The sequence below is a fragment of the Salmo salar genome, chromosome ssa17 (assembly GCF_905237065.1).
Source record: "Salmo salar chromosome ssa17, Ssal_v3.1, whole genome shotgun sequence".
Lineage (NCBI taxonomy): Eukaryota > Metazoa > Chordata > Actinopteri > Salmoniformes > Salmonidae > Salmo > Salmo salar.
In genome coordinates this window covers 65,219,633-65,246,071 of record NC_059458.1, presented here as the reverse complement: position 1 = coordinate 65,246,071, position 26,439 = coordinate 65,219,633, and the positions used below count along the sequence as shown (strand labels likewise).

Sequence of the window (26,439 nt, the reverse complement as noted above, 5' to 3'; positions counted from 1 at the left end):
AATCACAGCCGGTTGTGATACAGCCTGGAAACGAACCAGGGTCTGTAGTGACGCCTCTTGCACTGAGATGCAGTGCCTTAGACTGCTGTGCCACTCGGGAGCCCAAAGGTGCAGTATGCAGCATTATATGAAAAAAGTTGACAGTGTTGCAATTCATAACAGTAACCGCGTTTCCAATCAATGCTTGACTGCCATTTGACAAATACAAATATTCTCGCTCTTATCCATAGTAATCTCATCATGTATTGCAGACTAACATACCCGCAGATCCTACCCGCACAGAATCTGCAAGCTGTTGGCTAGAGCACACGTGCCAAGACCAGAGTAGGCTCATTGTCTATTTAACTCAACACTTTTTGTGACAAAACCATTGGTAAAGTTGAAAATGTGATGAATACATTGAACATTAGATTTTTATTTGGTACATGAAAACTTAAGAGAAAAAGTACATTTTGTGTGTACTACATCATCACGCACTGATTTTTATCCATAACAATTCAGTTTGGTGGGAAATGCTCAGATTTTTTGAATAATCACATGAAAATCTGTAGCCAATTGGATGGAAACCTAGCTCCTTACTAACTTTAATCAGTCTGTACCAGGAATGAACAGCAGGTGCAATCAATCAGGCTTGATTGACGTTTGGTTTCTTTGGCATGGACGATAAAAAGTGTTACACAGGAAGAGGAAGAGGAAAAAGATAAGGTGTGAAAGATGGTGGGCAGTTTGATTTAGGGAAGGAATATTTGGCCACTTTGATGTATGGACGGAGTATTTGGTTACAAGTGTTTAAAGAGGGACAACTTGGGAGACCATAAGCATCAGAAGGGTTAGCAGCATAAACCAAATATATTTTTATTCATCACATCCTTTGTAATATAACAGTGAAATTCATACTTACAGGCCCTTCGCAACAATGCAGAGATAAAGAAAATTTGAGAAATAATAGTAAAGTAAAACACTTAATAATAAATACACAGTGAGTAACAATAACATGGGCTATATACACAGGGCACCAGTACCAAGTCAATGTAATTTGAGGTAGATATGTACATATAGTATAACTAGGAATAAGTGACAGATAATAAACATTAGCAGCAGCTTATGTAATGAGTCAAAGTTATTGCAAAAAGGGTCAATGCAGAAAGATAGCTATTTGGCTAACTATTTAACTAACTATTTAACAGTCTTATGGCTTGGGGGTGCAGCTGTAGAACATTTTGAGGATCTGCGGACCCATGCCAAATCTTTTCAGCCTCTTGAGAGGGAAGAGGCGTTGTCGTGCCCTCTTCATGAATCTGTTGGTGTGTGGACCATGATCGATCCTTAGTGATGTGGACACCAAGGAATTTGAAGCTCTCGACCCGCTCCACTACAGCCCGTCAATGTGAACAGGGTGTGCTGGGCCCTCCGTGTCCTGTAGTCCACGATCATCTTCTTTGTCTTGCTGACGTTGAGAGAGAGGTTGTTGTCCTGGCACCACACTGCCAGGTCTCTGACCTCCTCCCTATAGGCTGTCTCATCAAAGTTGGTGACCAGGCCTTCCACCGTTGTGTCATCTGCAAACTTAATGATGGTGTTGTTCACCCATGAAGTCGTGGGTGAACAGAGTACAGGAGGGAACTAAGAACAACCCTAAGTCCCAGGGTCCTTAGCTTAGTGATGAGCTTGGAGGGCACTATGGTGTTGAACAATGAGCTGTAGTCAATGAACAGCATTCTCACATAGGTGTTCCTCTTGTCCAGATGGGAAAGGGCAGTGTGAAGTGCAATAAAGATTGTGTCATCTGTAGATCTGTTGGGGCAGTATGCTATTTGGAGTTGGTCCAGGGTGTCTGGGATGATGGTGTTGATGTGAGCCATGATGGAAAACCCATGTTTTACTGTAGCTAGTATGGTTCCTTTGGAGGAACTCCTCACAACTAATTCCACTTCATTGACTTTTCCATGTGCATGAACGTACTCTGTGGATTTGCTGAAGGAAGAACATTTCATATGCCATTGTTGCTTGTTTTTAAAGGCCCACTACTGCAACCACAGAGCTCACCCAGCCTGAGGATTCATCCATAAGAGTCTAGTCATCAGAGTTGGTGAGTCCATGTGCCAAGACTTCTGTTTAGTTTGTTTACATTTGTAATAACAGGTATATGAACCCAAGTACTCATTGTTGTCAAGATAGTGAGTGTGGCGGAAACCAATGCTGAATGCCTCTTGGCAGCAATAATTATTTTTCTTTGGGCAACTGAGAAACAGATTTCTTGAATCAGGTCCTGTCCAGTCAAAATTTAGGATTTCCCTGAAATTCTATCATATTTGTACAGTCAGCATCACCAAAGTTTTGAAGTTCTGAAAAAACAAAAGATAAAACTTCATCTGAAATAACAAGGCTTCCAAAAAGCTGTTATATCTGACAAAAGATAAGTTATACGGGTTCAGATCAGTGAGACGCCCCTCGGCGTGACCAGACTGTAAATGCAGCAGGTGTCTGGGGTAAATCATCCCATTTCTGTCATTCAAACCTCGATGTGTCGTGGTGGTTGGACATTTTGCAGAGCTCTCGAGACCATCCCCTTTGATGATGATTGCCATGGCAACCGTCCCTAAGGCAGAGTGTGTCTGTCACGGTGTCCGGGATGGGAAGCTCATAATTACAAGTGCATAGTGATTATAGAGGAAGTCTGGATTACCCTGTAGGCCTCCCGTTCAATTCCCGTATGGCTAATGGAATTGACTTCACTTTGGGTGCAGGAATTAAATGGGCTCAAGCTGCTCTGTAGTTTCATCAGGTACTATTGTCACTGCTTCCTAAAGCATCACTTGTGACGCTACAACGGTGTCAGGTGCGCCGGTGCACATGCAATGTGTGTCGTGACTAAACTTGTCTTTATCCAAAACGGAGGCCTGCTATCAAAAATGTTGTTTCCCAGTTTACTTATATAGTAGGACCTGTTTTGCTATTGATCTAAATTAATATCTGATCTGATTGCCTGGCAAGCTAGCAGCGATTTGGATGTTGGCTGCATTCAAGTTTACAGCGGGCAAGGAGTTCACCCTTAACTCTTTGTAACATTGTCCAAAACCTCTGAAAAGTTAAGACAATCATTATGGAAAGCAATGAAAGCTACAAAGTTAATTGTACATTTAAAGGCTATGTGATGGATTAAACAAAGCTATATGATATAACTTCACACAGGGAGATTTTGTCTTGGCTGTTACAGTAAATAAACCTACAGTCAGTGGTGTAGTGGAGGGTATACGCAGGTATACCCACTTATTTTTCAGTGGGCATTACGTATACTCACTTTTGAATCCCCACGATGCATATCAAAGTAGGACTAGTGTAGGTACAGTATATGCCGTATAAATTAATAAGGCTGATGGAACAGACCATTTTATCTTAAAATGTTGATAAATTATTATTTCTTCACATTTTAAGCGCACCAATGTGAACACGGAGTTAACCTAATGTAACAGGCGTAAAAGAAATGCCTGAAACTAGATCCCCTAGATACTGGTCTTGACGAGAAGGAAAAAATCTGTCGGCAGAGGTTCTCTTCTGCACTGTTCAACCAATCCAGTTCATGCGGAGGAGGAGTTAAGCTGGAGCGTCACCTTGTTAACATCCAAAAGTCCCAGGCTCTATTTCCCTCAAAACTGAACATCCGGTTGCTGGGGACTCCGCAGAGGCTACATGGTGGTAGGCCTACTCGCAAATGTTCCAAAATGCAATTTGCGGGAAAATGTTGTTCTGAAATGCCCACTGCACATGCGAGCAATTTTATGGACAGAGATCTAAATATCCATTAGACATTTTAAAAGAGGGGAGATCTAAAGATGCTAATATGACTAGGATAATGCCTTTGGTTGCAAGACAATGAAAGAAAGTTTAAAGAAAACCAATAGAACAGGAAACTTGGAAAGACAGTACCGTGCAGTATCGAAGAGCCCTCACTGCTGCTCGATCATCCTATTTTTCCAACTTAATTGAGGAAAATAAGAACAATACAACATTTATTTTTGATACTGTCGCAAAGCTATCTAAAAAGCAGCATTCCCCAAGAGAGGATGGCTTTCACTTCAGCAGTAATAAATTCATGAACTTCTTTGAGGAAAAGATCATGATCATTAGAAAGCAAATTACGGACTCCTCTTTAAATCTGCGTATTCCTCCAAAGCTCAGTTGTCCTGAGTCTGCACAACTCTGCCAGGACCTAGGATCAAGGGAGACACTCAAGTGTTTTAGTACTATATCTCTTGACAAAATGATGAAACTAATCATGGCCTCTAAACCTTCAAGCTGCATGCTGGACCCTATTCCAAGCTTCCTGTGCTTGGCCCTCCTATGTTGAACATAATAAACGTCTCTCTATCCACTGGATGTGTACCAAACTCACTAAAAGTGGCAGTAATAAAGCCTCTCTTGAAAAAGCCAAACCTTGACCCAGAAAATATAAAAAAACTATCAGCCTATATCGAATCTTCCATTCCTCTCAAAAAATGTTTGAAAAAGCTGTTGCGCAGCAACTCACTGCCTTCCTGAAGACAAACAATGTATAAGAAATGCTTCAGTCTGGTTTTAGACCCCATCATAGCACTGAGACTGCACTTGTGAAGGTGGTAAATTACCTTTTAATGGCGTCAGACCAAGGCTCTGCATCTGTCCTCGTGCTCCTAGACCTTAGTGCTGCTTTTGATACCATCGATCACCACATTCTTTTGGAGAGATTGGAAACCAAAATTGGTCTACACGGACAAGTTCTGGCCTGGTTTAGATCTTATCTGTCGGAAAGATATCAGTTTGTCTCTGTGAATGGTTTGTCCTCTGACAAATCAACTGTAAATTTCGGTGTTCCTCAAGGTTCCGTTTTAGGACCACTATTGTTTTCACTATATATTTTACCTCTTGGGGATGTCATTCGAAAACATAATGTTAACTTTCACTGCTATGGGGATGACTCACAGCTGTACATTTCAATGAAACATGGTGAAGCCACAAAATTGCCCTCGCTAGAAGCCTGTGTTTCAGACATAAGGAAGTGGATGGCTGCAAACGTTCTACTTTTAAACTCGGACAAAACAGAAATGCTTGTTCTAGGTCCCAAGAAACAAAGAGATCTTCTGTTGAATCTGACAATTAATCTTGATGGTTGTACAGTCGTCTCAAATAAAACTGTGAAGGACATCGACGTTACTCTTGTCCCTGATCTCTCTTTTGACGAACATATCAAGACTGTGTCAAGGACAGCTTTTTCCATCTACGTAACATTGCAAAAATCAGAAACTTTCTGTCCAAAAATGATGCTGAAAAATGAATCCATGCTTTTGTTACTTCTAGGTTAGACTACTGCAATGCTCTACTTTTTGGCTACCCGGATAAAGCACTAAATAAACTTCAGTTAGTGCTAAATACGGCTGCTAGAATCCTGACTAGAACCAAACAATTGTATCATATTACTCCAGTGCTAGCCTCCCTACACTGGCTTCCTGTTAAGGCAAGGGCTGATTTCAAGGTTTTACTGCTAACCTACAAAGCATTACATGGGCTTGCTCCTACCTATCTTTACGATTTGGTCCTACATTTTTATTTATTTATTTTATTTCACCTTTATTTAACCAGGTAGGCAAATTGAGAACAAGTTCTCATTTACAATTGCGACCTGGCCAAGATAAAGCAAAGCAGTTTGACACATACAACAACACAGAGTTACACATGGAGTAAAACAAACATACAGTCAATAATACAGTAGAAAAATAAGTCTATATACAACGTGAGCAAATGAGGTGAGATAAGGGAGGTAAAGGCAAAAAGGCCATGGTGGCGAGGTACATACAATATAGCAAGTAAAACACTGGAATGGTAGATTTGCAGTGGAAGAAAGTGCAAAGTAGAAATATAAATAATGGGGTGCAAAGTAGCAAAATAAATAAATACAGTAGGGGAGAGGTAGTTGTTTGGGATAAATTATAGATGGGCTATGTACAGGTGCAGTAATCTGTGAGCTGCTCTGACAGCTGGTGCTTAAAGCTAGTGAGGGAGATATGTGTTTCCAGTTTCAGAGATTTTTGTAGTTCGTTCCAGTCATTGGCAGCAGAGAACTGGAAGGAGAGGCGGCCGAAGGAGGAATTGGTTTTGGGGGTGACAAGTGAGATATACCTGCTGGAGTGTGTGCTACAGGTGGGTGCAGGTGGGTCTTGTAGATGACCTGGAGCCAGTGGGTTTGGCTACTAGTATGAAGCGAGGGCCAACCAATGAGAGCGTACAGTGGTGGGTAGTATATGGGGCTTTGGTGACAAAACGGATGGCACTGTGATAGACTGCATCCAATTTGTTGAGCAGGGTATTGGAGGCTATTTTGTAAATGACATCGCTGAAGTTGAGGATACCTACACGTACGCTATGGTCACAAGATGCAGGCCTCCTAATTGTCCCTAGAATTTCTAAGCAAACAGCTGGAGGCAGGGCTTTCTCCTATAGAGCTCCATTTTTATGGAATGGTCTGCCTACCCATGTGAGAGACGTAGACTCGGTCTCAACCTTTAAGTCTTTACTGAAGACTCATCTCTTCAGTAGGTCATATGATTGAGTGTAGTCTGGCCCAGGAATGTGAAGGTGAACGGAAAGGCTCTGGAGCAACGAGCCGCCCTTGCTGTCTCTGCCTGGCCGGTTCCTCTCTCTCCACTGGGATTCTCTGCCTCTAACCCTATTACAGGGGCTGAGTCACTGGCTTACTGGTGCTCTTCCATGCCGTCCCTAGGAGGGGTGCGTCACTTGAGTGGGTTGAATCACTGACGTGGTCTTCCTGTCTGGGTTGACGCCCCCCCGTGGGTTGTGCCGTGGCCGAGATCTTTGTGGGCTATACTCGGCCTTGTCTCAGGATGGTAAGTTGGTGGTTGAAGATATCCCTCTAGTGGTGTGGGGGCTGTGCTTTGGCAAAGTGAGTGGGGTTATATCCTGCCTGTTTGGCCCTGTCCGGGGGTATCATCGGATGGGGCCACAGTGTCTCCTGACCCCTCCTGTCTCAGCCTCCAGTATTTATGCTGCAGTAGTTTATGTGTCGGGGGGCTAGGGTCAGTCTGTTATATCTGGAGTATTTATCCTGTCTTATCCGGTGTCCTGTGTGAATTTAAGTATGCTCTCTCTAATTCTCTCTTTCTCTCTCTCAGAGGACCTGAGCCCTAGGACCATGCCTCAGGACTACCTGGCATGATGACTCCTTGCTGTCCCCAGTCCACCTGGCCGTGCTGCTGCTTCAGTTTCAACTGTTCTGCCTGCGGCTATGGAACCCTGACCTGTTCACCGGACGTGCTACCTGTCCCAGACCTGCTGTTTTCAACTCTCTAGAGACAGCAGGAGTGGTAGAGATACTCTCAATGATCGGCAATGAAAAGCCAACTGACATTTACTCTTGAGGTGCTGACTTGTTGCACCCTCGACAACTACTGTGATTATTATTATTTGACCATGCTGATAATATATGAACATTTGAACATCTTGGCCATGTTCTGTTATAATCTCCACCCGACACAGCCAGAAGAGGACAGGCCACCCCTCATAGCCTGGTTCGTCTCTAGGTTTGTTCCTAGGTTTTGGCCTTTCTAGGGAGTTTTTCCTAGCCACCGTGCTTCTACACCTGCATTGCTTGCTGTTTGGGGTTTTAGGCTGGGTTTCTGTACAGCACTTTGATATATCAGCTGATGTAAGAAGGGCTATATAAATTGATTTGATTTTGATTTGAACAGGAGTATGCATATGAGGAAGTCTTTTATAAAGTAATTGCTTCCAATTGATGGGACTAACCGCCTTCTGGTATATGGAAAGGCTTTCCCAAAACCTTCTCAATGAAATGTTAACCAGCTACAAAGTAACCTACCTGGCTGAATGATATCATGATTATTTGCATCAATCCAGTGGCCATTTGTTTTGAAAACTCCATCTCATGTGCTATCGAAACACCGCTAACCAAACAACAGTGTTATATGCTTGCACACTTGAATAAAAGGGTAACTACAATCAAAAAACAATTTCTTAGATTTTTCCCAGACCTCAAAAGGGGTCTCCTGATGTGGTTTAAGCATTGTTATTGTGGACTTAGAAGAGGAGGTTCAAACTCATTCCAAGGAGGGCCAAGTGTCTGCAGGTTTTAGTTTTTCCTTTCATTTAAGACTTTGACCACCAGGTGAGGGGAGTTCCTTACTATTGTAATTAGTGACCTTAATTAATCAATCAAGTACAAGGGTGGAGCGAAAACCCACGGACACTCAGCCCTCCAGGGAATGAGTTTGACAAGTCTGACTTAGAACATCCACATTTTTTTTATATAAAAAAACAACAATTTAGGTCATTCAGAGTGTATGTCACTGTTTCTCATAGAAGTTTTCACACAGGGCGCATTTCCGTTGCCGGGTGGTCCATTTTTATTATTTTTTATTTCACAGTTAGAGTATATCTACTTCTCCAGGCACCACTACACCACTGCCTGCAACGATTCACAGCATGTCCTATTTAGGGAGGGAATATGTGTAGGATGGGTTGTATCATTCAAGCTAATCAGATATTTTATATTCAATGCTAAAAGCTGTTAGGTGGGTGAGAAGTGTTTCATATTGGTTATGCTGATCAAACCCTTCAAAGTTAGATTTATACCATGCACTGAATTTGTTAATATAATGTTATTCCTAATAGGATATGTGGATAACACTACCCTTTGGGAGGCATATAACATCAATATAACACCACCAGTCATTGGTCATGTCAGCAGGACCTTTTCGAAGCACACAGTCACAGGAGATGAGGTACATGAGTCAGGGGTATGGGCTGAATTTAAAGCTCCATGGTCTTTAGATTGTCCTAAAAGACTTGAAACGTTGCCAGATAGGCCTAATCACTGCTGTTCAATAGACATGGCATACAGTATGTCCTTTGTTGTGACAATAAGAGTACCTCATATTCAATTATGAAATATATTATGTTTTATCCAAAGTAGACAAGTGATGATTATTTTGTATTAATATATACTATAGGCCTGTCATTATCTTCTTATACAATCAATCTATTGTTCCATTTTCCAGGTGCTAAATACAGTTCAATGCACCAGTTTGTTACAGTGGATGTCTGTTGAAATTCTTCTCCACTAAAGACTGTGGTAGAAGACATATGCTGATTTCCATAAGCATGCTACTCTCTATTCCGATTTAAATAGGCCACTGTCTTCGTATGACTTAAAGGGAAAGGGGGATGCCTAGTCAGTTGTACAACGGAATGCATTCAACTGAAATGTGTCTTCCGCGTTTAACCCAACCCCTGAATCAGAGAGATGCGGGGGGCTGCCTTAATCGACATCCACGTCATCGTCGCCCGGGAACACTGGGTTAACTGCCTTGCTCAGGGGTAGAACGAGGGGCAAACTGCAGTTGTTGTATCCATTTTATGACTCATAAATTAATTATATATACCCATACATGAAGAATATAACTTAATGCTCATGAACTTAGTTCAACTGTCACACCCCATCTGAACCCAAAATATAAGCTGGTTTTACTACAATGATTGTAAACATTGTAAATGTATCGCCTCAACACTGTATAGCCTCAAAACATAGTTAAAACATGGTATTAATGGTTAAAACAACACCTTTGATGTAACATATGGTCAGTCCTCTGTCTATGAATTTGAATGGTTACATTTCTCCAGGCTCAACCCTCAGCTTTTTACCAAAACAGAGGCAAAGTTGTCGTTTTGTTATTGTTTCAACAGCGGATTGGCCCTATAAGTGGGGTGGCAGGTAGCCTAGTGGTTAGAGCATTGGGCAAGTAACCAAAAGGTTGCTAGATCGAGTCCCCGAGCTGACAAGGTAAAAATCTGTCCTTCTGCCCCTGAACAAGGTAGGTAACCCACTATTCCTAGGCCGTCATTGAAAATAAGAATTTGTTCTTAACTGACTTGCCTAGTTAAACAAAGGTTAAACATGTTTGAGCTTGGAGAAATTTAACCATTCAGATACATAGACAGAGGACTGACCATACATTACATCAAAGGTGTTGTATTAATACCATGTTTTGAGGCGATACATTTACAATGTTTTCAATGAACAACATGCAATAACATGTTTGGCCAAAGAAACATGCCACTGGGCAAAAACTGGTTGAGTTGATTCAAACTGATTGGTGACTTTTTGAAAATCCAATCAGTTTTCCAAATTGATTCAACGTCATCAACGTTGAATCAACTCAACCAGTTTTTGCCCACGGGGATGTTTCTTTGGCCAAACATGTTATTGCATGTTGTTCATTGAAAGGATCCTGTGTTGACACAATTAGGTGACCTATCCCATATCTCTCAAGTCCAATTCACATAAAGACCACAAGAGGTCACCAAATTATTTTCCCTGGCTGTCACTGTTCTTGCTGAACAAAAAAATGTCCTCTGTGTCATTACAACTTTTGGAGATATTTCAACAAAACGATTTTGTGGTAATTTTTGGACATTTCAAAAAAGTTGTAGATATATTCCAATGAAGTTAGATCTATATATTTTTGTTAAATATACAAGTAGGAAAGCCTTAAGATAAATAACCAACTTGTTTAGAGAGAAGCATGTTGATCATTTTTGAGTATGTAAGATGATTGTGTTGGGGCAACTCTGGGGGGTAACTGACCCCTGGGGGCTAGTTACCCCTTTGTGGTTATGAATGTGTTTCTACCTGTCATTTAGACAATGACTAGCCCAGTTAGTGCTAGTTTATGTTAACTTGCTAGCTAGCAACTTCACTAGCATTAAATGCTAGTCAGCTCGCTAATTAGCATAAGCTGCTAGGGGTTCTAGCTAGCAACCTTACTACCAGATCGTCTGAGGTAAAATACATAAAAAAAGAGAACAACTTAATGTCAGTTCTAAATGTTTCCTCTGGTGACTGATAATGCAACCTTATAGTTAATGCTACTTTTTAGCCTTTTAGCTATTTTACACAGCATTTTATGTCATATAGCTAGATAGCTATCTACGTTTTTAAGAGAGAGATATTCAATTGGCATCTCTCCCCTTGTTTTCAGTCACAGGTGGGGACTGGATTAGGTGCGAGCAGTGCAGGAGGTGGGCTCATGAGTTGTGCTCCAATTTTACTAGGGATAGCTTTATTTGTGACCTACATGTACTAATTAGAATTGTGCAAAATCAGAACATAAGAGAGTTGCTACATAGTTACACTGAGTTAATTAGTTAAGTTAGTTATTAAATGTTATATTCCAATGTTATTTAATGTTATTATTTATATTCCATTCCAATATTATATTCCAATTAATGTTTTTTTTATGAATTAAAAACAGCTTTTGAAACCTTTTGATCCTGAATGTCATTTTAAAGACTGCTGGGATTTAAGATCTTGCATTATTCAAATCATATTTAGTGCATATTTAGTCCCCCCCCCCCACAATCCTACTGGTGAAGAAGCCGGATGTGTAAGTGGCGTGGTTACACGAGGTCTGCGGTTGTGAGGCCGGTTGGATGTACTGCCAAATTCTCTAAAATGACGGCGGCGTCTTATGGTAGAGAAATGAACATCCAATTCTCTGGCAACAGCTCTGTTGGACATTCCTACAGTCAGCATGCCAATTGCATGCTCCCTCAACTTGAGACATCTGTGGCATTGTGTTGTGTGACAAAACATTTTAGTGGCCTTTTACTGGCCCCAGCACAAGGTGCACCTGTTTAATGATCATGCTGTTTAATCAACTTCTTGATATGCCACACCTGTCAGGTGGATGGATTATTTTGGCAAATGAGAAAGGCTCACTTTCAAGGATGTAAAGAAATTGGTGCACAAAATTTGAAATAAATAAGCTTTTTGTACATTATGGAACATTTTTGGTGATCTTTTATCTCAGCTCATGAAAAATGTAACCAACACTTTACATGTGGCGTTTCTATTTTTATACATTTCAGTCAATAACGCCAATGCCAATATTACTATGCAATTGTTGCAGCCTGATTATCAATAATAGCTTAATCTATCAGCCTACAGTATCAATTGTTTTATTTGTAAATGAAACATGTTTATTTGCAAATTCTGTGTTTACACACGTTGTATATATATATATATATATATATAAAATCAATTGAGGGTTGTAGACCAACTGATGCTGCGCAATAGCGTAACCTACCCAGACACACCGTGGCATCCAAGCAACGGTTTCATTTGTCGGGGACGCGAGGAAACAAGTCGCCTAATTGGTTTAATAGCCTAAGCCTACTATCGATGTGCCATATTTATTTTGTGCGCCACCGCTCCCACAAAAGGTGAACTGAACAACACGCTTCCTGAGTCCTGAAAGCTCTGCTTTAATTTGGACGCTTTTGGAGTCTGTGTGGAGATGACAATACACTAGAAAGTGTATTTTATTGCATGAAGTATTGGTTCCATTTTTTTCTTATAACGGAATATAGCCTACGCATCTTGTGTGAGATGAAAACAATTCCAGAGGTGAGCGAAATACGTTCATTGGTTATGGTCACAATACGAAAAAACGATGTCGCATTATTGTGAGGATCTTCATCGTTTGGAAATGTAAGTGGTTATGTTAAACTTTCTATTGCTTGGACCTTTTCTTTTAATTTGGCAGCCCCCTGGGAGTATTTTCTATGAGACTCAATCTATTCCCTTATAGCCTAATTTTCAGCTGGTAAAATAACAGTTTCACTAGTAGTTCTAAACTACATGATGGTTCGAGCTATTCCACTGTAAATTGTCTTCTTAAACGAGCATAATCCAGATGGTTATCAAATGTAATAGCTAATGCCTCATGAGTTTAGTTCAACTGTCTAACCCCATCAGAACCCAAAATGTAAACATATTTTACTCCAATGTTTATAAACACTGTAAACAAACACTGTAAAGCCTCAAAACATGGTTAAAACTCGAATTCTGATATAATGGATCCTCAGTCCTTTCATCCACATCTCTGTCTATGAATTTGAGAGTGGTTACATTTCTCCATGTCCATCCCTCAGTTTTTTTACCAAAACAGAGGTGGGATGGCCACTTTTTATTGTTTTAATTAAGGACTCTAGCATTAAGGTTATTTTGCAGAGAAAACAAGTTAATCACTGTCATATGACATTATCGATGCCAATACCCATCTCTCCCTCTCTGTGTGTCTCTCTCTCTCTCTCTCGCTCTCTCTCAGCTCTTTTTGAATGGGATGCTTAAGAGTGGCTCATAAGATGTTTGCAACTTTTTCACCAACAAGCTGAGACTCAGCCATCAAACAGTAGAATGTGTCCCATTGTGCCACAACCGCTGTGTGTGTCCATTGACGGGCACTTACATGGCTTTAGGGTTACCTTGGCATTCCTCCTGTCCGTGTGTGTGTCCCGTATGACATTCACGGCCGCCTGCCCACCACCCTGCCTGTGTGCCAGCGACATCGTCTCCTGCAGTGGTCGCAATCTGTCAACCGTTCCCCCTGACCTCCCTGGCTATGTCACCCGATTGGACCTCAGCCACAATGTCCTCTCTGCTCTGCTTTTGGATTGGCCAGACCGGTGTCTGGACAGGCTGACCGCGCTGGTCCTCAGTCAAAACGCCATTACCCATCTGGCACCGGACGCCTTCGCCCCCACCCCTCACCTTCGCCACCTGGACCTCTCGTCCAATGGGCTGTCTCGGCTCAACGCATCTGCCTTTCATGGGCTCGGGGAACTGGAAGTGCTGCTTCTGTTTGGAAACCGCATCAGTCAGACCATGGCGGGAGCCTTCCAGGGGCTGAGCAGCCTGGAAAGGCTGTATCTGGGCGGGAACAGACTGGCTGCCTTCCCCCTGGAGCTCTACCAGCGAGATGGGGCTCTGCCACGTCTGCGTTTCCTGGATTTGTCGATGAACATGGTGAGGCAGGTGCCCGTGCAAAGCCTACTCTCTCTGGCCACCTGGCAGCAGGGTGGCATCTATTTGCAGGGGAACCCGTTGGTGTGCGACTGTGCCCTGCGCGCCATGCTGGAGTACTGGGAGAGGAGGCAGTACCGTCCCCTACTAGACTTCAGGGAGGAGTATCCATGCAGCCTGGGTCAGGAGGAGTGGCTGAATTGTTCTGCTAGCCCTCAGGGTGGGTTTAATGGACCTGTAGAAGTGTCTTACCAGGCAGAGCCTGGAGATTGGCTCATGGTGCCGTGCCCTGGCATTTCTCTCCCCCTCCGGGAAGGGTTGATGGTGTTCTGGGTGACCCCGGGCGATGGATCCCCGGCACTGGGCGTAACAGACGATCAGAGCAGCCGCCTCACGGTCCTCACCAACGGTACCCTGGAGATCCGAGGGGCTCTCCGGGAGGATTCAGGGACTTACTCATGCGTGGCAGTCCGCGGGCGACGCCGGAGCTCCAACGAGACTTTGGAGGTCACCGTCTCCGTAGGTAACTCCAGCGGACCGGGCAAGAGCGGGGAGGAACGTAGCAGCGGCGGGGAGCATTTTAACACGGCCTTTACCACGCTGGCGTCCTGTGTGGTCAGCATCGTCCTGGTGCTCCTCTACCTGTACCTCACTCCCTGCCGTTGCCATGGTGGAAAGGCCGGGGGCGTTGGTGGGTGCGGCGGGCGAGCCATGCTCCTCTGTGCAGATCCCAGGGAGGCGGAGCTCGCAGACAGAAGGGTCACCGGTGGAAAGAGGGTGGCCTTCCTCGAAACGGGGGGCGAACACCCCCACAAATGCAGCGCCAAGCACCCAGTAATGGACGCTGCAGCCACAGAGGGCATTTTGAAGAATGGAAGCAGGGCCTTGGAGCAGGTCCTCGAAGAACACATTGCGTAGCATTCAGGGTGTGTCCTTCAAGCCCCACCAGGCTTTCACTGGACTAGACTACACCATGCAAAATGGACTGTTTGTAACATGGTTCTCAAAATGTCAAATATTGAAACCTCGCATTGAGAATCCATACATGAAAGTAGTTTTAACACCTGTTATTTCACAACAGTGATCAGACTGCTTTTTAATGTTATACCTACTGTGTGGATAGATATGGAAACAGTAGTTGGTTTCTTTATGTCAAAGTTTTATACATATGAACTTGCAGATAAAGAAATAGTTCAAAACAAAATACATTCTGTGAAACACCTGTGTGAAATGCTTTATGTAGGCATTCATGGATCTATAACTTAATGTTATTACAGGATACACATGGTATACACTGTCCATCCAAATGCTTACTTGCAGGTTCCTAGTCTGTCATAAGGTGCCATGCGCTATTATGAATGATCATAACAGGGCGAACACTGTAAATGTATTCTTAATGTATTATATGCAGGTTGAATGGATGCATTCAGACAAAGATGCCAAAGTCGACCCTGATCAGTGTCTGGGAACTAGCCAGCTCTAGCCCCAAGCCTCCCATGACCTATATACTATTGTTGTTCTCGGTTATTTTTGCAGGTATGACTGTGAATAGAGAGTTTTTCAAGGTGAGGAAGGGACTGATATGTTACTGCTGGTATTAATATATTGAACTAACCTGGATATTGACATTCATTTAGAAGACCTACATTTCATTGTCTTGATGTTGTATCTTCATTTAAGTATATATGCATTTCAGATGAGTAGGCTTTTTTATCCATCAATGATCTCGAAACAGTGCAAGAGACCTGCTATATCTTGCAGACACCATTTTTAGTAAGAAAACACTTAATTTTATCTTAGCGTTAGGCTGTAATGGAATAAAGCTTTAAAAAGCGTGTTCACGTCCTTTGAGGTGATGGAGTGGACAGGAATTGATTGCCGAGATCCCCCCCCCCCACTGACAGTTCTCTAGGGGACATATTTAACTACAGTAGGTTCCCATTCCCACCGATGACAAGGTAACTGGCATCCAGATGTGACTTAGCACGTCAAATTGAATGGTCTCTGTACCAAACTACATGTTTATAGACAAAGCCCACAGTTCCATGTTTTTATGGTTGTTGTTTGTTTTATTTACAAACTGTGTTGTGAATATTACGTGATCACAGTATAATGTTATACCACAGCTAAATGTGACTTGTACAGACATGTAGTATCAGGATGGAACCTAGTGATTTGAAGTATCTGAAGAAGGAATCTGATGGACTAAAATCTGTGACCGTTTTTAAGGCTGTGTTGTCTAGTGCAGAGAACTCTAACTCAGCTGTGTAATCAGGCCCTCATAAAAGTTGTATGTATGGGACATACGTTTGACCTGAACCCCTAGCCCCCATCCCTTCTGTGTTTACAGATCTGAAGGAGCCGTATATATGTAAGCAATAATGGTGATGGCACCATCTAGCCTTTTCAATGGGCTTTGGGGAGCTTCTGCCATATTGTTTACACCTATCCGGTTTCATGGGATCTGCAAACAACGAGGGACTTGGAGCTGCTTTCATTCTAGTCATTGTATTTCATTTGGTATAGAATGTTTGTAAAATTGAACGTAAAACTACAATTTCCCAAGACTCAGTCCTCCCCTTTAGTCATGTCCTGGGCATTTTGTCACCTCCAGCTAGTAGCTACAGTATCAGATCCCTAGTTTTTACAACCATGACCTTTGCCCTTTCTCCAATGGTCTTGTCCTTGACTCCTCTGGTAGGAATATTGTTAGTTGTATCTGCTGTATTTCCTGTGTGCTAAGTATGTTTTGCCATTGCCAAGCTCGTTCCCATGCAAGCAATGCTGCCAGTCTTGCATTATACAGAAAGGTTTTGAATCAAACTTGTCATGAAAATTGTTTATTTACCTGAAGGATTTTTGTTTACTTTATCTGGGTAACGCTGTTCTCATTTGTCACAGAATGTATGCAAAAGTTGTCATTCTCCTAACATAACCTTTTGCTATCAAATGTATTGCAATATTTAGAGGTATGAATTAATTAAATATATTAAATCATGGAATAGAACAACATTTGAGAGAGATGCAAGGCTTTCTTACTCACTAAATGCAAAGTGTTTGTTTGGTCATTGACATTGCCGTGTTAACTAAACCTCAGCTCATTTGCCATCCATGTGAAAGGGGAATGGTCAGCAATAAGCTACGCCACAAACCACCCATAAAGTAGATGAAAAGAAAAGTTATTCCTTTCAGGGTTATTATATGGAAATATGGTCCCATAAAAAGTGAGGCTACATCCAATTTATCTTTTAGCAAAGCTTTCAAAAGGCCACTCAGCCAACAAAGGAAAAGAGGATCATTACAAAAAACGAAGTTTCATGCTTTTGTGTGTTGTAGTCTGTACTGTAGGAACAGAACAAACGATTCTTGATTTGATGCTTGAAGCCACAGGGATGCCGGCGGTGTAACTGATTTTAGATTGTGCTGTCTCGCTAACTGTAACAGAAAAGCCATGTCAACAACAGATCTCTTTTCTGTCATCACCATAACTGTAGGGGAGTTAGAGGAACATGTAGGATGAAACTCCGCCTCCATGACAGTTATATCATTGATGAAGGGGCAAGACAGCAACTCACAAATGATTTCCTCATGCAATTACATAGTTTACATTAGAGTACAGTATGGCCATAGTGTACTATATTCTGAACTGTGTCTTTTTTGGTTTTGAAGTTCTCCCTAAAACACACATTGTCCGCAAACTGATGTGAAAACAACAATTCACATTTTGGCCTTTCTTCTCCTAAGAAGAAAAGGGAACATTTTCCTAGCAATGGCAGGGAGCTAGCGACACACGGACTTTAGGCCTGGCTTCTGTAATAATGACAACTCAGAGATGTTTAGTATGTGTGCCTATTGGTCAATGACTCGATGCTATGATGAGCCTGTGAGATCTGTTAGCATATTTGTATGATGTACTACAATCACACAACAACAAAAAACATTAGGCCATTTTTGTTAAATACATACACATGTTACAACACGTACGTGTGTGTTAAATTGGCATGTTGACAGGTGATTGTAAATGTTAATATGTAATATTAATATTAAGCCAACTTTTCCCTCAGTCAGTCCAATGTTAAGGTTCTCAACATTAGCAGTGTAGCAGCACATTAACTATGTAACCATAAGTAAGTGAACAGAAAATTGAAAACTGACGCATTGAGTCACTGACACTTCATGTGCTTGGTGTAAATAAATGTCCTTGATAGAAAACAGAAATATTCAGTTGTGAGAGGAGGATATATTTCTGAAGGAAACATATGAATGGCCTCCCGTGTGGCTCAGCAGCCTAAGGCACTGCATCGCAGTGCTAGAGGCGTCACTACAGACCCGGGTTTGATCACTGCGCCATTCGGGAGCCATCATTGTAAATACGAATTTGTTCTTAACTGACTTGCCTAGTGAGGTAAAGGTTAAAAAAAAAATATTGAATCATTGAAATAGTTGTTGGAAGCCCATTTGATGCAATCTTCCTGGGAAAACATCTAAATATATTAGTGGTGCATTTCTGAGAATTACAAGTGATGTAATTTCCATTCACATAAACTGAAAATAACTTCATAGTGCTGTTTCTGCATAAAGCTTACTTGAGTCTTGGTGGATCTGGAGCCCAAACGCATCAGGATCCTTATAACAGAGAAGGTAGTTATTCCAGAATACCTACGTTTCATTTCAAGGCAATTAAATGTTTTATCATTCAAAATATCCAGGGGCGCAACTTTCACTGGGGACAGGAGGGGGGGGACATGTTTCCCCCACATTCTGAAATTTCATTTTTGTCCCCCCCAGTTTTATCATTGGAATGTGATACAAAACGAGGCAACGGTGTGCTTTAGGAAGATGCGGACACCTGCGAGCGGTCGGGTAGGCTGTTTGGAGTGTTTGTCCGACTGGATTAAAGAAAGTATGTCCCCCCCACTTCTAAAAGCAAAGTTGCGCCCCTGAAAATAGCTACTATTGAATTTCCATTCTATTAAAGCACAACAATAGAGTGAATCGACAACACTTCCATATATCCAGTGCATTCCATATCATAGAACACTCCCCCTTTCTCTCTTTTCAGCTAATGCATGTCTGTGATGTGACCTACCTGAGCTCCCCTTGACAGAACTGGGTTTTCTTGATGTCTACTACATGAAGGTTTGCCCTTTACAATGCCCACTGGGCACAGACATCAATTCAATGTCTATTCCACGTTGGTTCAACCAAATTTCATTGAAATGACGTGGAAACAACGTTGATTCAACCAGTGTATGCCCTGTGGGTGGTTTGCTCTCTCTGTCTCTGTTTTGTTCATACTGGGAAGGTTTTACACTCCTGTGTAACTCTGTCATGTCACACTGTTTAGTGTACTATTCAATCCCAACTTGAGATATGCAAATCTGAAATGACACATTTCCTGTTAATATCAATGAATTATTAGCGCTTGAGTAATTAGTGCATCATATCTCAATGATTCTACCTTCTGTATGTGTAGAGTAGGCATATTTTCTCTGTAGCACAAAAAAATGTGCAGTACTGTTTTGCAGTGGTGTAAAGTTCTACTTTAGTAGTTTTTATCTGTACTTTACTATTTATATTTTTGACTACTTTAACTTTTTACTCGATACATTTTCCCCGAAACCCAAAAGTACTTGTTACATTTTGAATGTTTAGCAGAACAGGAAAATGGTCCAATTCACGCACTTATCAAGAGAACATCCCTGGTCATCCTTCTGCCTCTGGCGGACTCACTAAACACACATGCTTTGTTTGTAAATGTCTGAGTGTTGAAGTGTGCCCCTGGCTATCAGTAAGTACATTTAAAAAACACAAAAATGGTGCAGTCTGGTTTGCTTAATATAATGATTTTGAAATGATTAATACTTTTACTTTTGATAATTAAGTATATTTTAACAATTACATTTGCTTTTGATACTTAAGTATATTTAAAACCAAATACTTTTAGACTTTTACTCAAGTAATATTGTACTGGGTAACTTTCACTTTTACGTGAGTCATTTCAATTAAGTTATCTTAATTAAGTATGACAATTGGGTACTTTATCCACCACAGGTATTTACCTGACATTTGATAGGAAATAATGTAGTAACATTGGGTATTTGCTGGTACTTTAAACCTATTAGGTGGCATCCGTAGAGAAGTGGCGCCCTCGTGCTTTGACTGAGGGTGCCACATGTTCTGACAGAGATGTGCCGTTAGGCTTATTCCTTAGAACATATAAACGCTACAAGCACACTAAATAGTAGACTACAAACCACAACAACATTAGGGTTTGAGTTACAGCTATTATTGGGTAATAATGAATAGCAATTGGGTAATGGCAATACTATACCATATGTACTGTAAATATATTTTGTATACAAACTTTATGAAAGTGCTCATACAAAATTGAAGAGTATTCTATTTCAAGTCCATTCAGTCCAAGCCAGAAGGTAAAATCAAATAGATTCCAGGACAAGTTATAATTCCTAATTTAAATGGATGAGATGGTAATGGTTTGTCATCCTACCACCGTTCTTCAGGACCAGGGTGAAAGCCCTATTTGATCACAATTGGTATTTTGAAGTTTACTGTGTGCACTTAAACCACATTCTGTGCAGAAAGAGAATGTGTTTAAAAAACATTTTTTTTAAATCATCAGTGTTATTTCAACATCAAAACACTGTTTTATTTATTTGATACTAAATGACCATTATCAAAATGCAAGATTGGCAGCAGCAGCTTCATTAGAATAGGGCCCTCTGGGTAACGGTTATGAGTAGCCACTGGATGGAGCTAGTAAACGTCATGGACCTACTATCTCACTCTGCACATTGTAGAAATCAGGGGTTTGCCACGGTAGATCTCAGTGTTGTATGGGCAGTTCAAGCGCAGGCTGTGACTGTGACATAGTTCCCATACGTCAGTGATCATTTAATATTCATTGATTTAGTTTTCATTAGGCATATAAATCATTAGGATGACAAATTCGTGTTGAGTTGGAGAACATGAGCGTTCTTAGAAAATGGCTCACGTGTCAACACAGCAAGTGATTTTCATGGCGTTCTGCCTTTTGACCTTTCTTAACTGGTTCCCTGTCTCTCTCAGAAGGTTGTTTGCTTAGCAAGGCCTAAGAAGCCATTTTTGTCTTCTCCAGAAGTAGCTTTCTAATTCTTACCGCCTAAACGTCAAGCATATTTTCCACGGTCTTGTTTTGTAATCTGAGCCTGTGTAACTGGTTGGATGTGTGTACACTACTTTGAATGGGACCAAGCTTTTATACTCTATACTGTACAATCAAGAATGACTGACAAGCTGTCTGACCTGCAACTTCACTCACCTGTGACATGCAATCTTCCAGTAAATGGTCCAGCCTAGCACAGTTAATCAGGTTAAAACAGGGTTATTTGAGTCACCATTCCAAATATTAATGTAGCCGACAAGAAGTCAGATGCCTTACCAATTCAGTGCCACATTAGTAACACTATTACAGATTGCTATTTTGTGGCCAAGAAGAGGTTGTACATATTGAGATGCAAGCCAGTTGCAGCATCACAAGACATAGTCTGTAACTGTGATCATCTCTGTTCATGGTTGCTAATGATTGCCATCAAAGAAACCAAATCATTCACCATGACCGAAGGAAAATAGTCGTTAGTCTCAAATTGTTGATCGTAAACTTTACCACCAAACACCAAATCAGGAAACATCCAAAGTCCTGCTACTTGTCACATGTTCTCTCAATTTTTTGTTCTGGTTTCTCCATGTACTTCCATGCGATGTAACGTTTTACTCATGTAGTCTGTTGCTATCTACATGACAAACACAGAAAATACTGAGAAATGAACACGGATCAAATGATAAGAGCTGGAAAAAGTTGTTAAAGGAAACATAAAGGATGTCCATAACACTAGTATACTCATACAATGTTTTCACAGTCTGAGTATTGAGACAGATACACAATGAGTCCATTCTGTATACCAACTCTGTGGCATTGTGGTTAGTGTCAGCCCTGAGATTGACATTTTATCAGACACTCTTATCCAGAGCGACTTGCAGGAGCAATTAGGGTTAAGTGACTTGCTCAAGGGCACATCGCAGAGATTTCTCACTTAGTCAGGACTTGAACCAGCGGCCTTTCAGTTACTGGCCTAACACTCTTAACCGCTAGGCAACCTGCTGCCCTGGAAGGTAATTAAGGACGGTTGGGAGTTTGATCCCCGGCCGAGTTATACTAAAGACTAAAAATGGGACCTGCTTGGCACTAAGCATTAAGGAGATAGATTGAGGGTAAGGCCCTGCAATAGATTAGCGTCCTTTCCAGGGGTGTACCTCTACATCAAGCTGCCTCACGCTACAGAAACAGGAGATAGGCTCCTGCCTCTATTAGCTGTTCTGGCTCACACAAGCCAAGGTTCATGCAAGGCCACTTACTTAAGTACCATTTGCAGTATGGATCTTTGCGAGGGAGAAGATCCACCATTATATCAAAGCCAGTCACTATTCAGGGGCGGAAATCGCGGGGGGGACGGGGGGGACACGACCCCCCCATCCTGGGAAAAATATGATTTGTCCCCCCCAATATATCACTGAAACATAACTATGTAATTTAAATAATATTAATAATACGCAATGAAAGCAATTGTGCTGATTATAGACACTTAATAGCGCGTTTTTAAGTTTCAAAAGATTGCGACCCCCCCACCCTTTTCCTCACAATGGTTTGATCCACTGCCAGTTCCTTAGCTTGCTAGGTAACAGAGGTCGTATCTACTGTCTGAAAGGCACTCAATGAACGTAACTGACGTGAGGTTAATCCAGTCAATCGCGCACACACACTAGCTGAATATGCAGAGCTAGCGCGCAAATATGAACTATTAAGCTAGCTAGTACCTATTCCATTTATGTGGCCTCGTCAAAGATGGAATCTTTGCTATCGTCAATTTATTCCGAGATCAGCATGCAGATGATGTAAGTTAGTGCTTCAAAGTCCCTGTGATAAGGTTAGCGATAAACTGAAGTCCAAACTGAACAGAACTACACTCTCTTCTACCATTGTCTTAAATATATTTAATGGTCTCGTTGCAAAAGCTAAATTGTCGCAAGGGAACTTTTATTTATTTATTTTATTTAACCCGGGTAGCAAAGATTATAGCAAACACCACTGAAACTGAATTGGTGCTCGCTAGCTTTGCAAATTCAGCTATTGTTGGAAGCCAGCCAATATGAAACAAACTATTACAATTACAAAAGGTTGCAGCATATGTTGTGTAAATGGTGAACTCATACAGCTGTCAACTCTTGTCATTTTAATCCGTTTCACATTTGCTAGCTACCTTTTAGATCGAAGCCCAAATAGAATGATAAAAGATAAGATGATAGAAGCCCATCTCCTACTGTAAATAGCCTACACACTGTGTGTGTGTGTAGCCAGCCAGCCAGGTAGAAAAATGGCAGAAAAATAAAAGACGGACATCAGAGTATTTTTCAGTACACCAAAACGCAAAGTAAGAACCCTAGTAGCCTAATATCTCAAAGACTGGTTGATAAAATGTTCATAAGAAAGAAAATAAATTCTAATGGAAGTGTTTCACAATGATGTCATTAGGCAGAGCAGGCAACAGATGGCACACAGACAGCAGAGTTGGGGACAGATATGCAGGGACAGACTGGCAGAGACAGGGAGTCTCAGGTAAGTTTGTTGAGTCTTTGTTTGGCAACGTTATGAAAGGTTCTCCATTTTTTAACTTGTAAAATAGGAACATAATTGGAAAATGCCATGGATACCCCCACTCTCAACTTAAACTGGTGACTGAACTAAGATTTGTTAAAGGCAATGGTATTGCTGTTGTGAGTAGTTGTGTAGTTTTGGGTACCGGTAGTTAGGAGTACGGCAAACACCTTATTTCTTTGGTTCCTCAATATACATTTACCATATTACAATGTAGGCTATGTGTTACAGCACTACTTTTGGTGTCCCCCTCAGGAATTGCTCTTGAGAAAATTTCATGTAATTGTCCCCCCCAAAGTTGATATCAGATTTTCGCCCCTGTCACTATTGAACTATAGGCAAATTCAAAGTATTTGATAGTTCTTCATTTTAATAACAATCTCACTGTTAATGGAACTGGTTTCTAGTACTTGTATGTATTTCTGAGTGTCTGTGTGTGCATGTGTGTGCGTGCGCACTTGTGCGTTCCTGTGGGCCGTGTCAATTTAGTGTTATTACTGTATGTAGAGGTGTGTGTGATTCCTATAGTTTAAAAGTGGACAAACAGGCAACTGCCTAAATTTTTGTCCACAGCCGACATCATGACTTTGAACCCATTGGGACAGAAAATAACCGTCCTGTATCCTGTATTTACACAGAGGTAAATAATACGACCTGTTCGTCAGAGGGAAGGAAAGGTGAACCCAGGAGGAGGTCACTGGGTTTGCATTCCAGGTAGAACATACTGCTGGGGTCCTTGAATTAGACTCTGACGTTAAATAGCTTGAGTGAGTGGAAAGTATGTTTGAATGCCACCAGAGACAGTTTGAAAACTAGAATTGAATGTATTGCTAAGATTCTGGCTTCGTTTTTTAAAATTATTATTATTAAACCCAGACATGTTGGTGGCTTGCTTTTTGAACCAAAGGCGCAGGGGCTTGGGGAATGGCTCCTACTGTGATCTGCTTGGGGGTCACAGGGTCAAGTCCAAAAATATAATGTTGACGGGAAGCTAATGGACATGGAGGGTACAGGTGGTCGCCCATCCTTACAATGAGCTGAACACAGATGCAGCTAAAAGCATGTAATCTGCAGTCCATGGCTCCACGCAGTCCAACACACAGAAAACAATAACAACCTCACACTGAGGTTGTCACACTGAGTCGCTCACACTGAGTCGCCTCCCTTGCCCCCTCACTTGGAAGAGTGGGATGAAAGAGCAGAATACAGCTCTCAAAAAGAGCATGATAGTGCTATGAAGCTAGACAGACGTCCGCTTTTTCAACAGCTTCATGGAAGTACAGTGAGGGAAAAAAGTATTTGATCCCCAAACGATTTTGTACGTTTGCCCACTGTCAAAGAAATGATCAGTCTATGATTTTAATGGTAGGTTTATTTGAACAGTGAGAGACAGAATAGCAACAAACAAATCCAGAAAAATGCATGTCAAAAATGTTATAAATTGATTTGCATTTTAATGAGGGAAATAAGTATTTGACCCCCTCTCAATCAGAAAGATTTCTGGCTCCCAGGTGTCTTTTATACAGGTAAGGAGCTGAGATTAGGAGCACACTCTTAAAGGGAGTGCTCCTAATCTCAGTTTGTTACCTGTATAAAAGACACCTATCCACAGAAGCAATCAATCAATCAGATTCCAAACTCTCCACCATGGCCAAGACCAAAGAGCTCTCCAAGGATGTCAGGGACAAGATTGTAGACCTACACAAGGCTGGAATGGGCTACAAGACCATCGCCAAGCAGCTTGGTGAGAAGGTGACAACAGTTGGTGCGATTATTCGCAAATGGAAGAAACACAAAAGAACTGTCAATCTCCCTCGGGCCTGGGGCTCCATGCAAGATCTCACCTCGTGGAGTTGCAATGATCATGAGAACAGTGAGGAATCAGCCCAGAACTACAGCTGGGACCATAGTCACCAAGAAAACAATTGGTAACACACTACGCCGTGAAGGACTGAAATCCTGCAACGCCCGCAAGGTCCCCCTGCTCAAGAAAGCACATATTCATGCCCGTCTGAAGTTTGCCAATGAACATCTGAATGTTTCAGAGGACAACTGGGTGAAAGTGTTGTGGTCAGATGAGACCAAAATGGAGCTCTTTGGCATCAACTCAACTCGCCGTGTTTGGAGGAGGAGGAATGCTGCCCATGAACCCAAGAACACCATCCCCACCGTCAAACATGGAGGTGGAAACATTATGCTTTGGGGGTGTTTTTCTGCTAAGGGGACAGGACAACTTCACCGCATCAAAGGGACGATGGACGGGGCCATGTACCGTCAAATCCTAGGTGAGAACCTCCTTCCCTCAGTCAGGGCATTGAAAATGGGTCGTGGATGGGAATTCCAGCATGACAATGACCCAAAACACACAGCCAAGGCAACAAAGGAGTGGCTCAAGAAGAAGCACATTAAGGTCCTGGAGTGGCCTAGCCAGTCTCCAGACCTTAATCCCATAGAAAATCTGTGGAGGGAGCTGAAGGATCAAGTTGCCAAACGTCAGCCTCAAAACTTTAATGACTTGGAGAAGATCTGCAAAGAGGAGTGGGACAAAATCCCTCCTGAGATGTGTGCAAACCTGGTGGCCAACTACAAGAAACGTCTGACCTCTGTGATTGCCAACAAGAGTTTTGTCACCAAGTACTAAGTCATGTTTTGCAGAGGGGTCAAATACTTAATTACCTCATTAAAATGCAAATCATTTTATAACATTTGACATGGATTTTTATGGATTTTTTGGTTGTTATTCTGTCTCTCACTGTTCAAATAAACCTACCATTAAAATTATAGACTGATCATTTCTATGTCAGTGGGCAAACATACAAAATCAGCAGGGGATCAAATACTTTTTTCCCTCAGT

At 41.7% G+C, this 26,439-nt stretch overlaps 1 protein-coding gene across 1 annotated transcript; it reads left to right on the top strand.

Annotated features, from left to right (window-relative positions):
• The first annotated feature begins 12,214 nt into the window (after positions 1-12,214).
• LOC106576407 (amphoterin-induced protein 2) lies at positions 12,215-16,885 on the top strand. Its single transcript, XM_014153559.2, has 2 exons — positions 12,215-12,559; positions 13,179-16,885. The coding sequence occupies exon 2, from the start codon at positions 13,268-13,270 to the stop codon at positions 14,789-14,791; it is 1,524 nt and encodes a 507-aa protein (XP_014009034.2). The 5' UTR covers positions 12,215-12,559; positions 13,179-13,267; the 3' UTR covers positions 14,792-16,885.
• Positions 16,886-26,439: the final 9,554 nt, after the last annotated feature.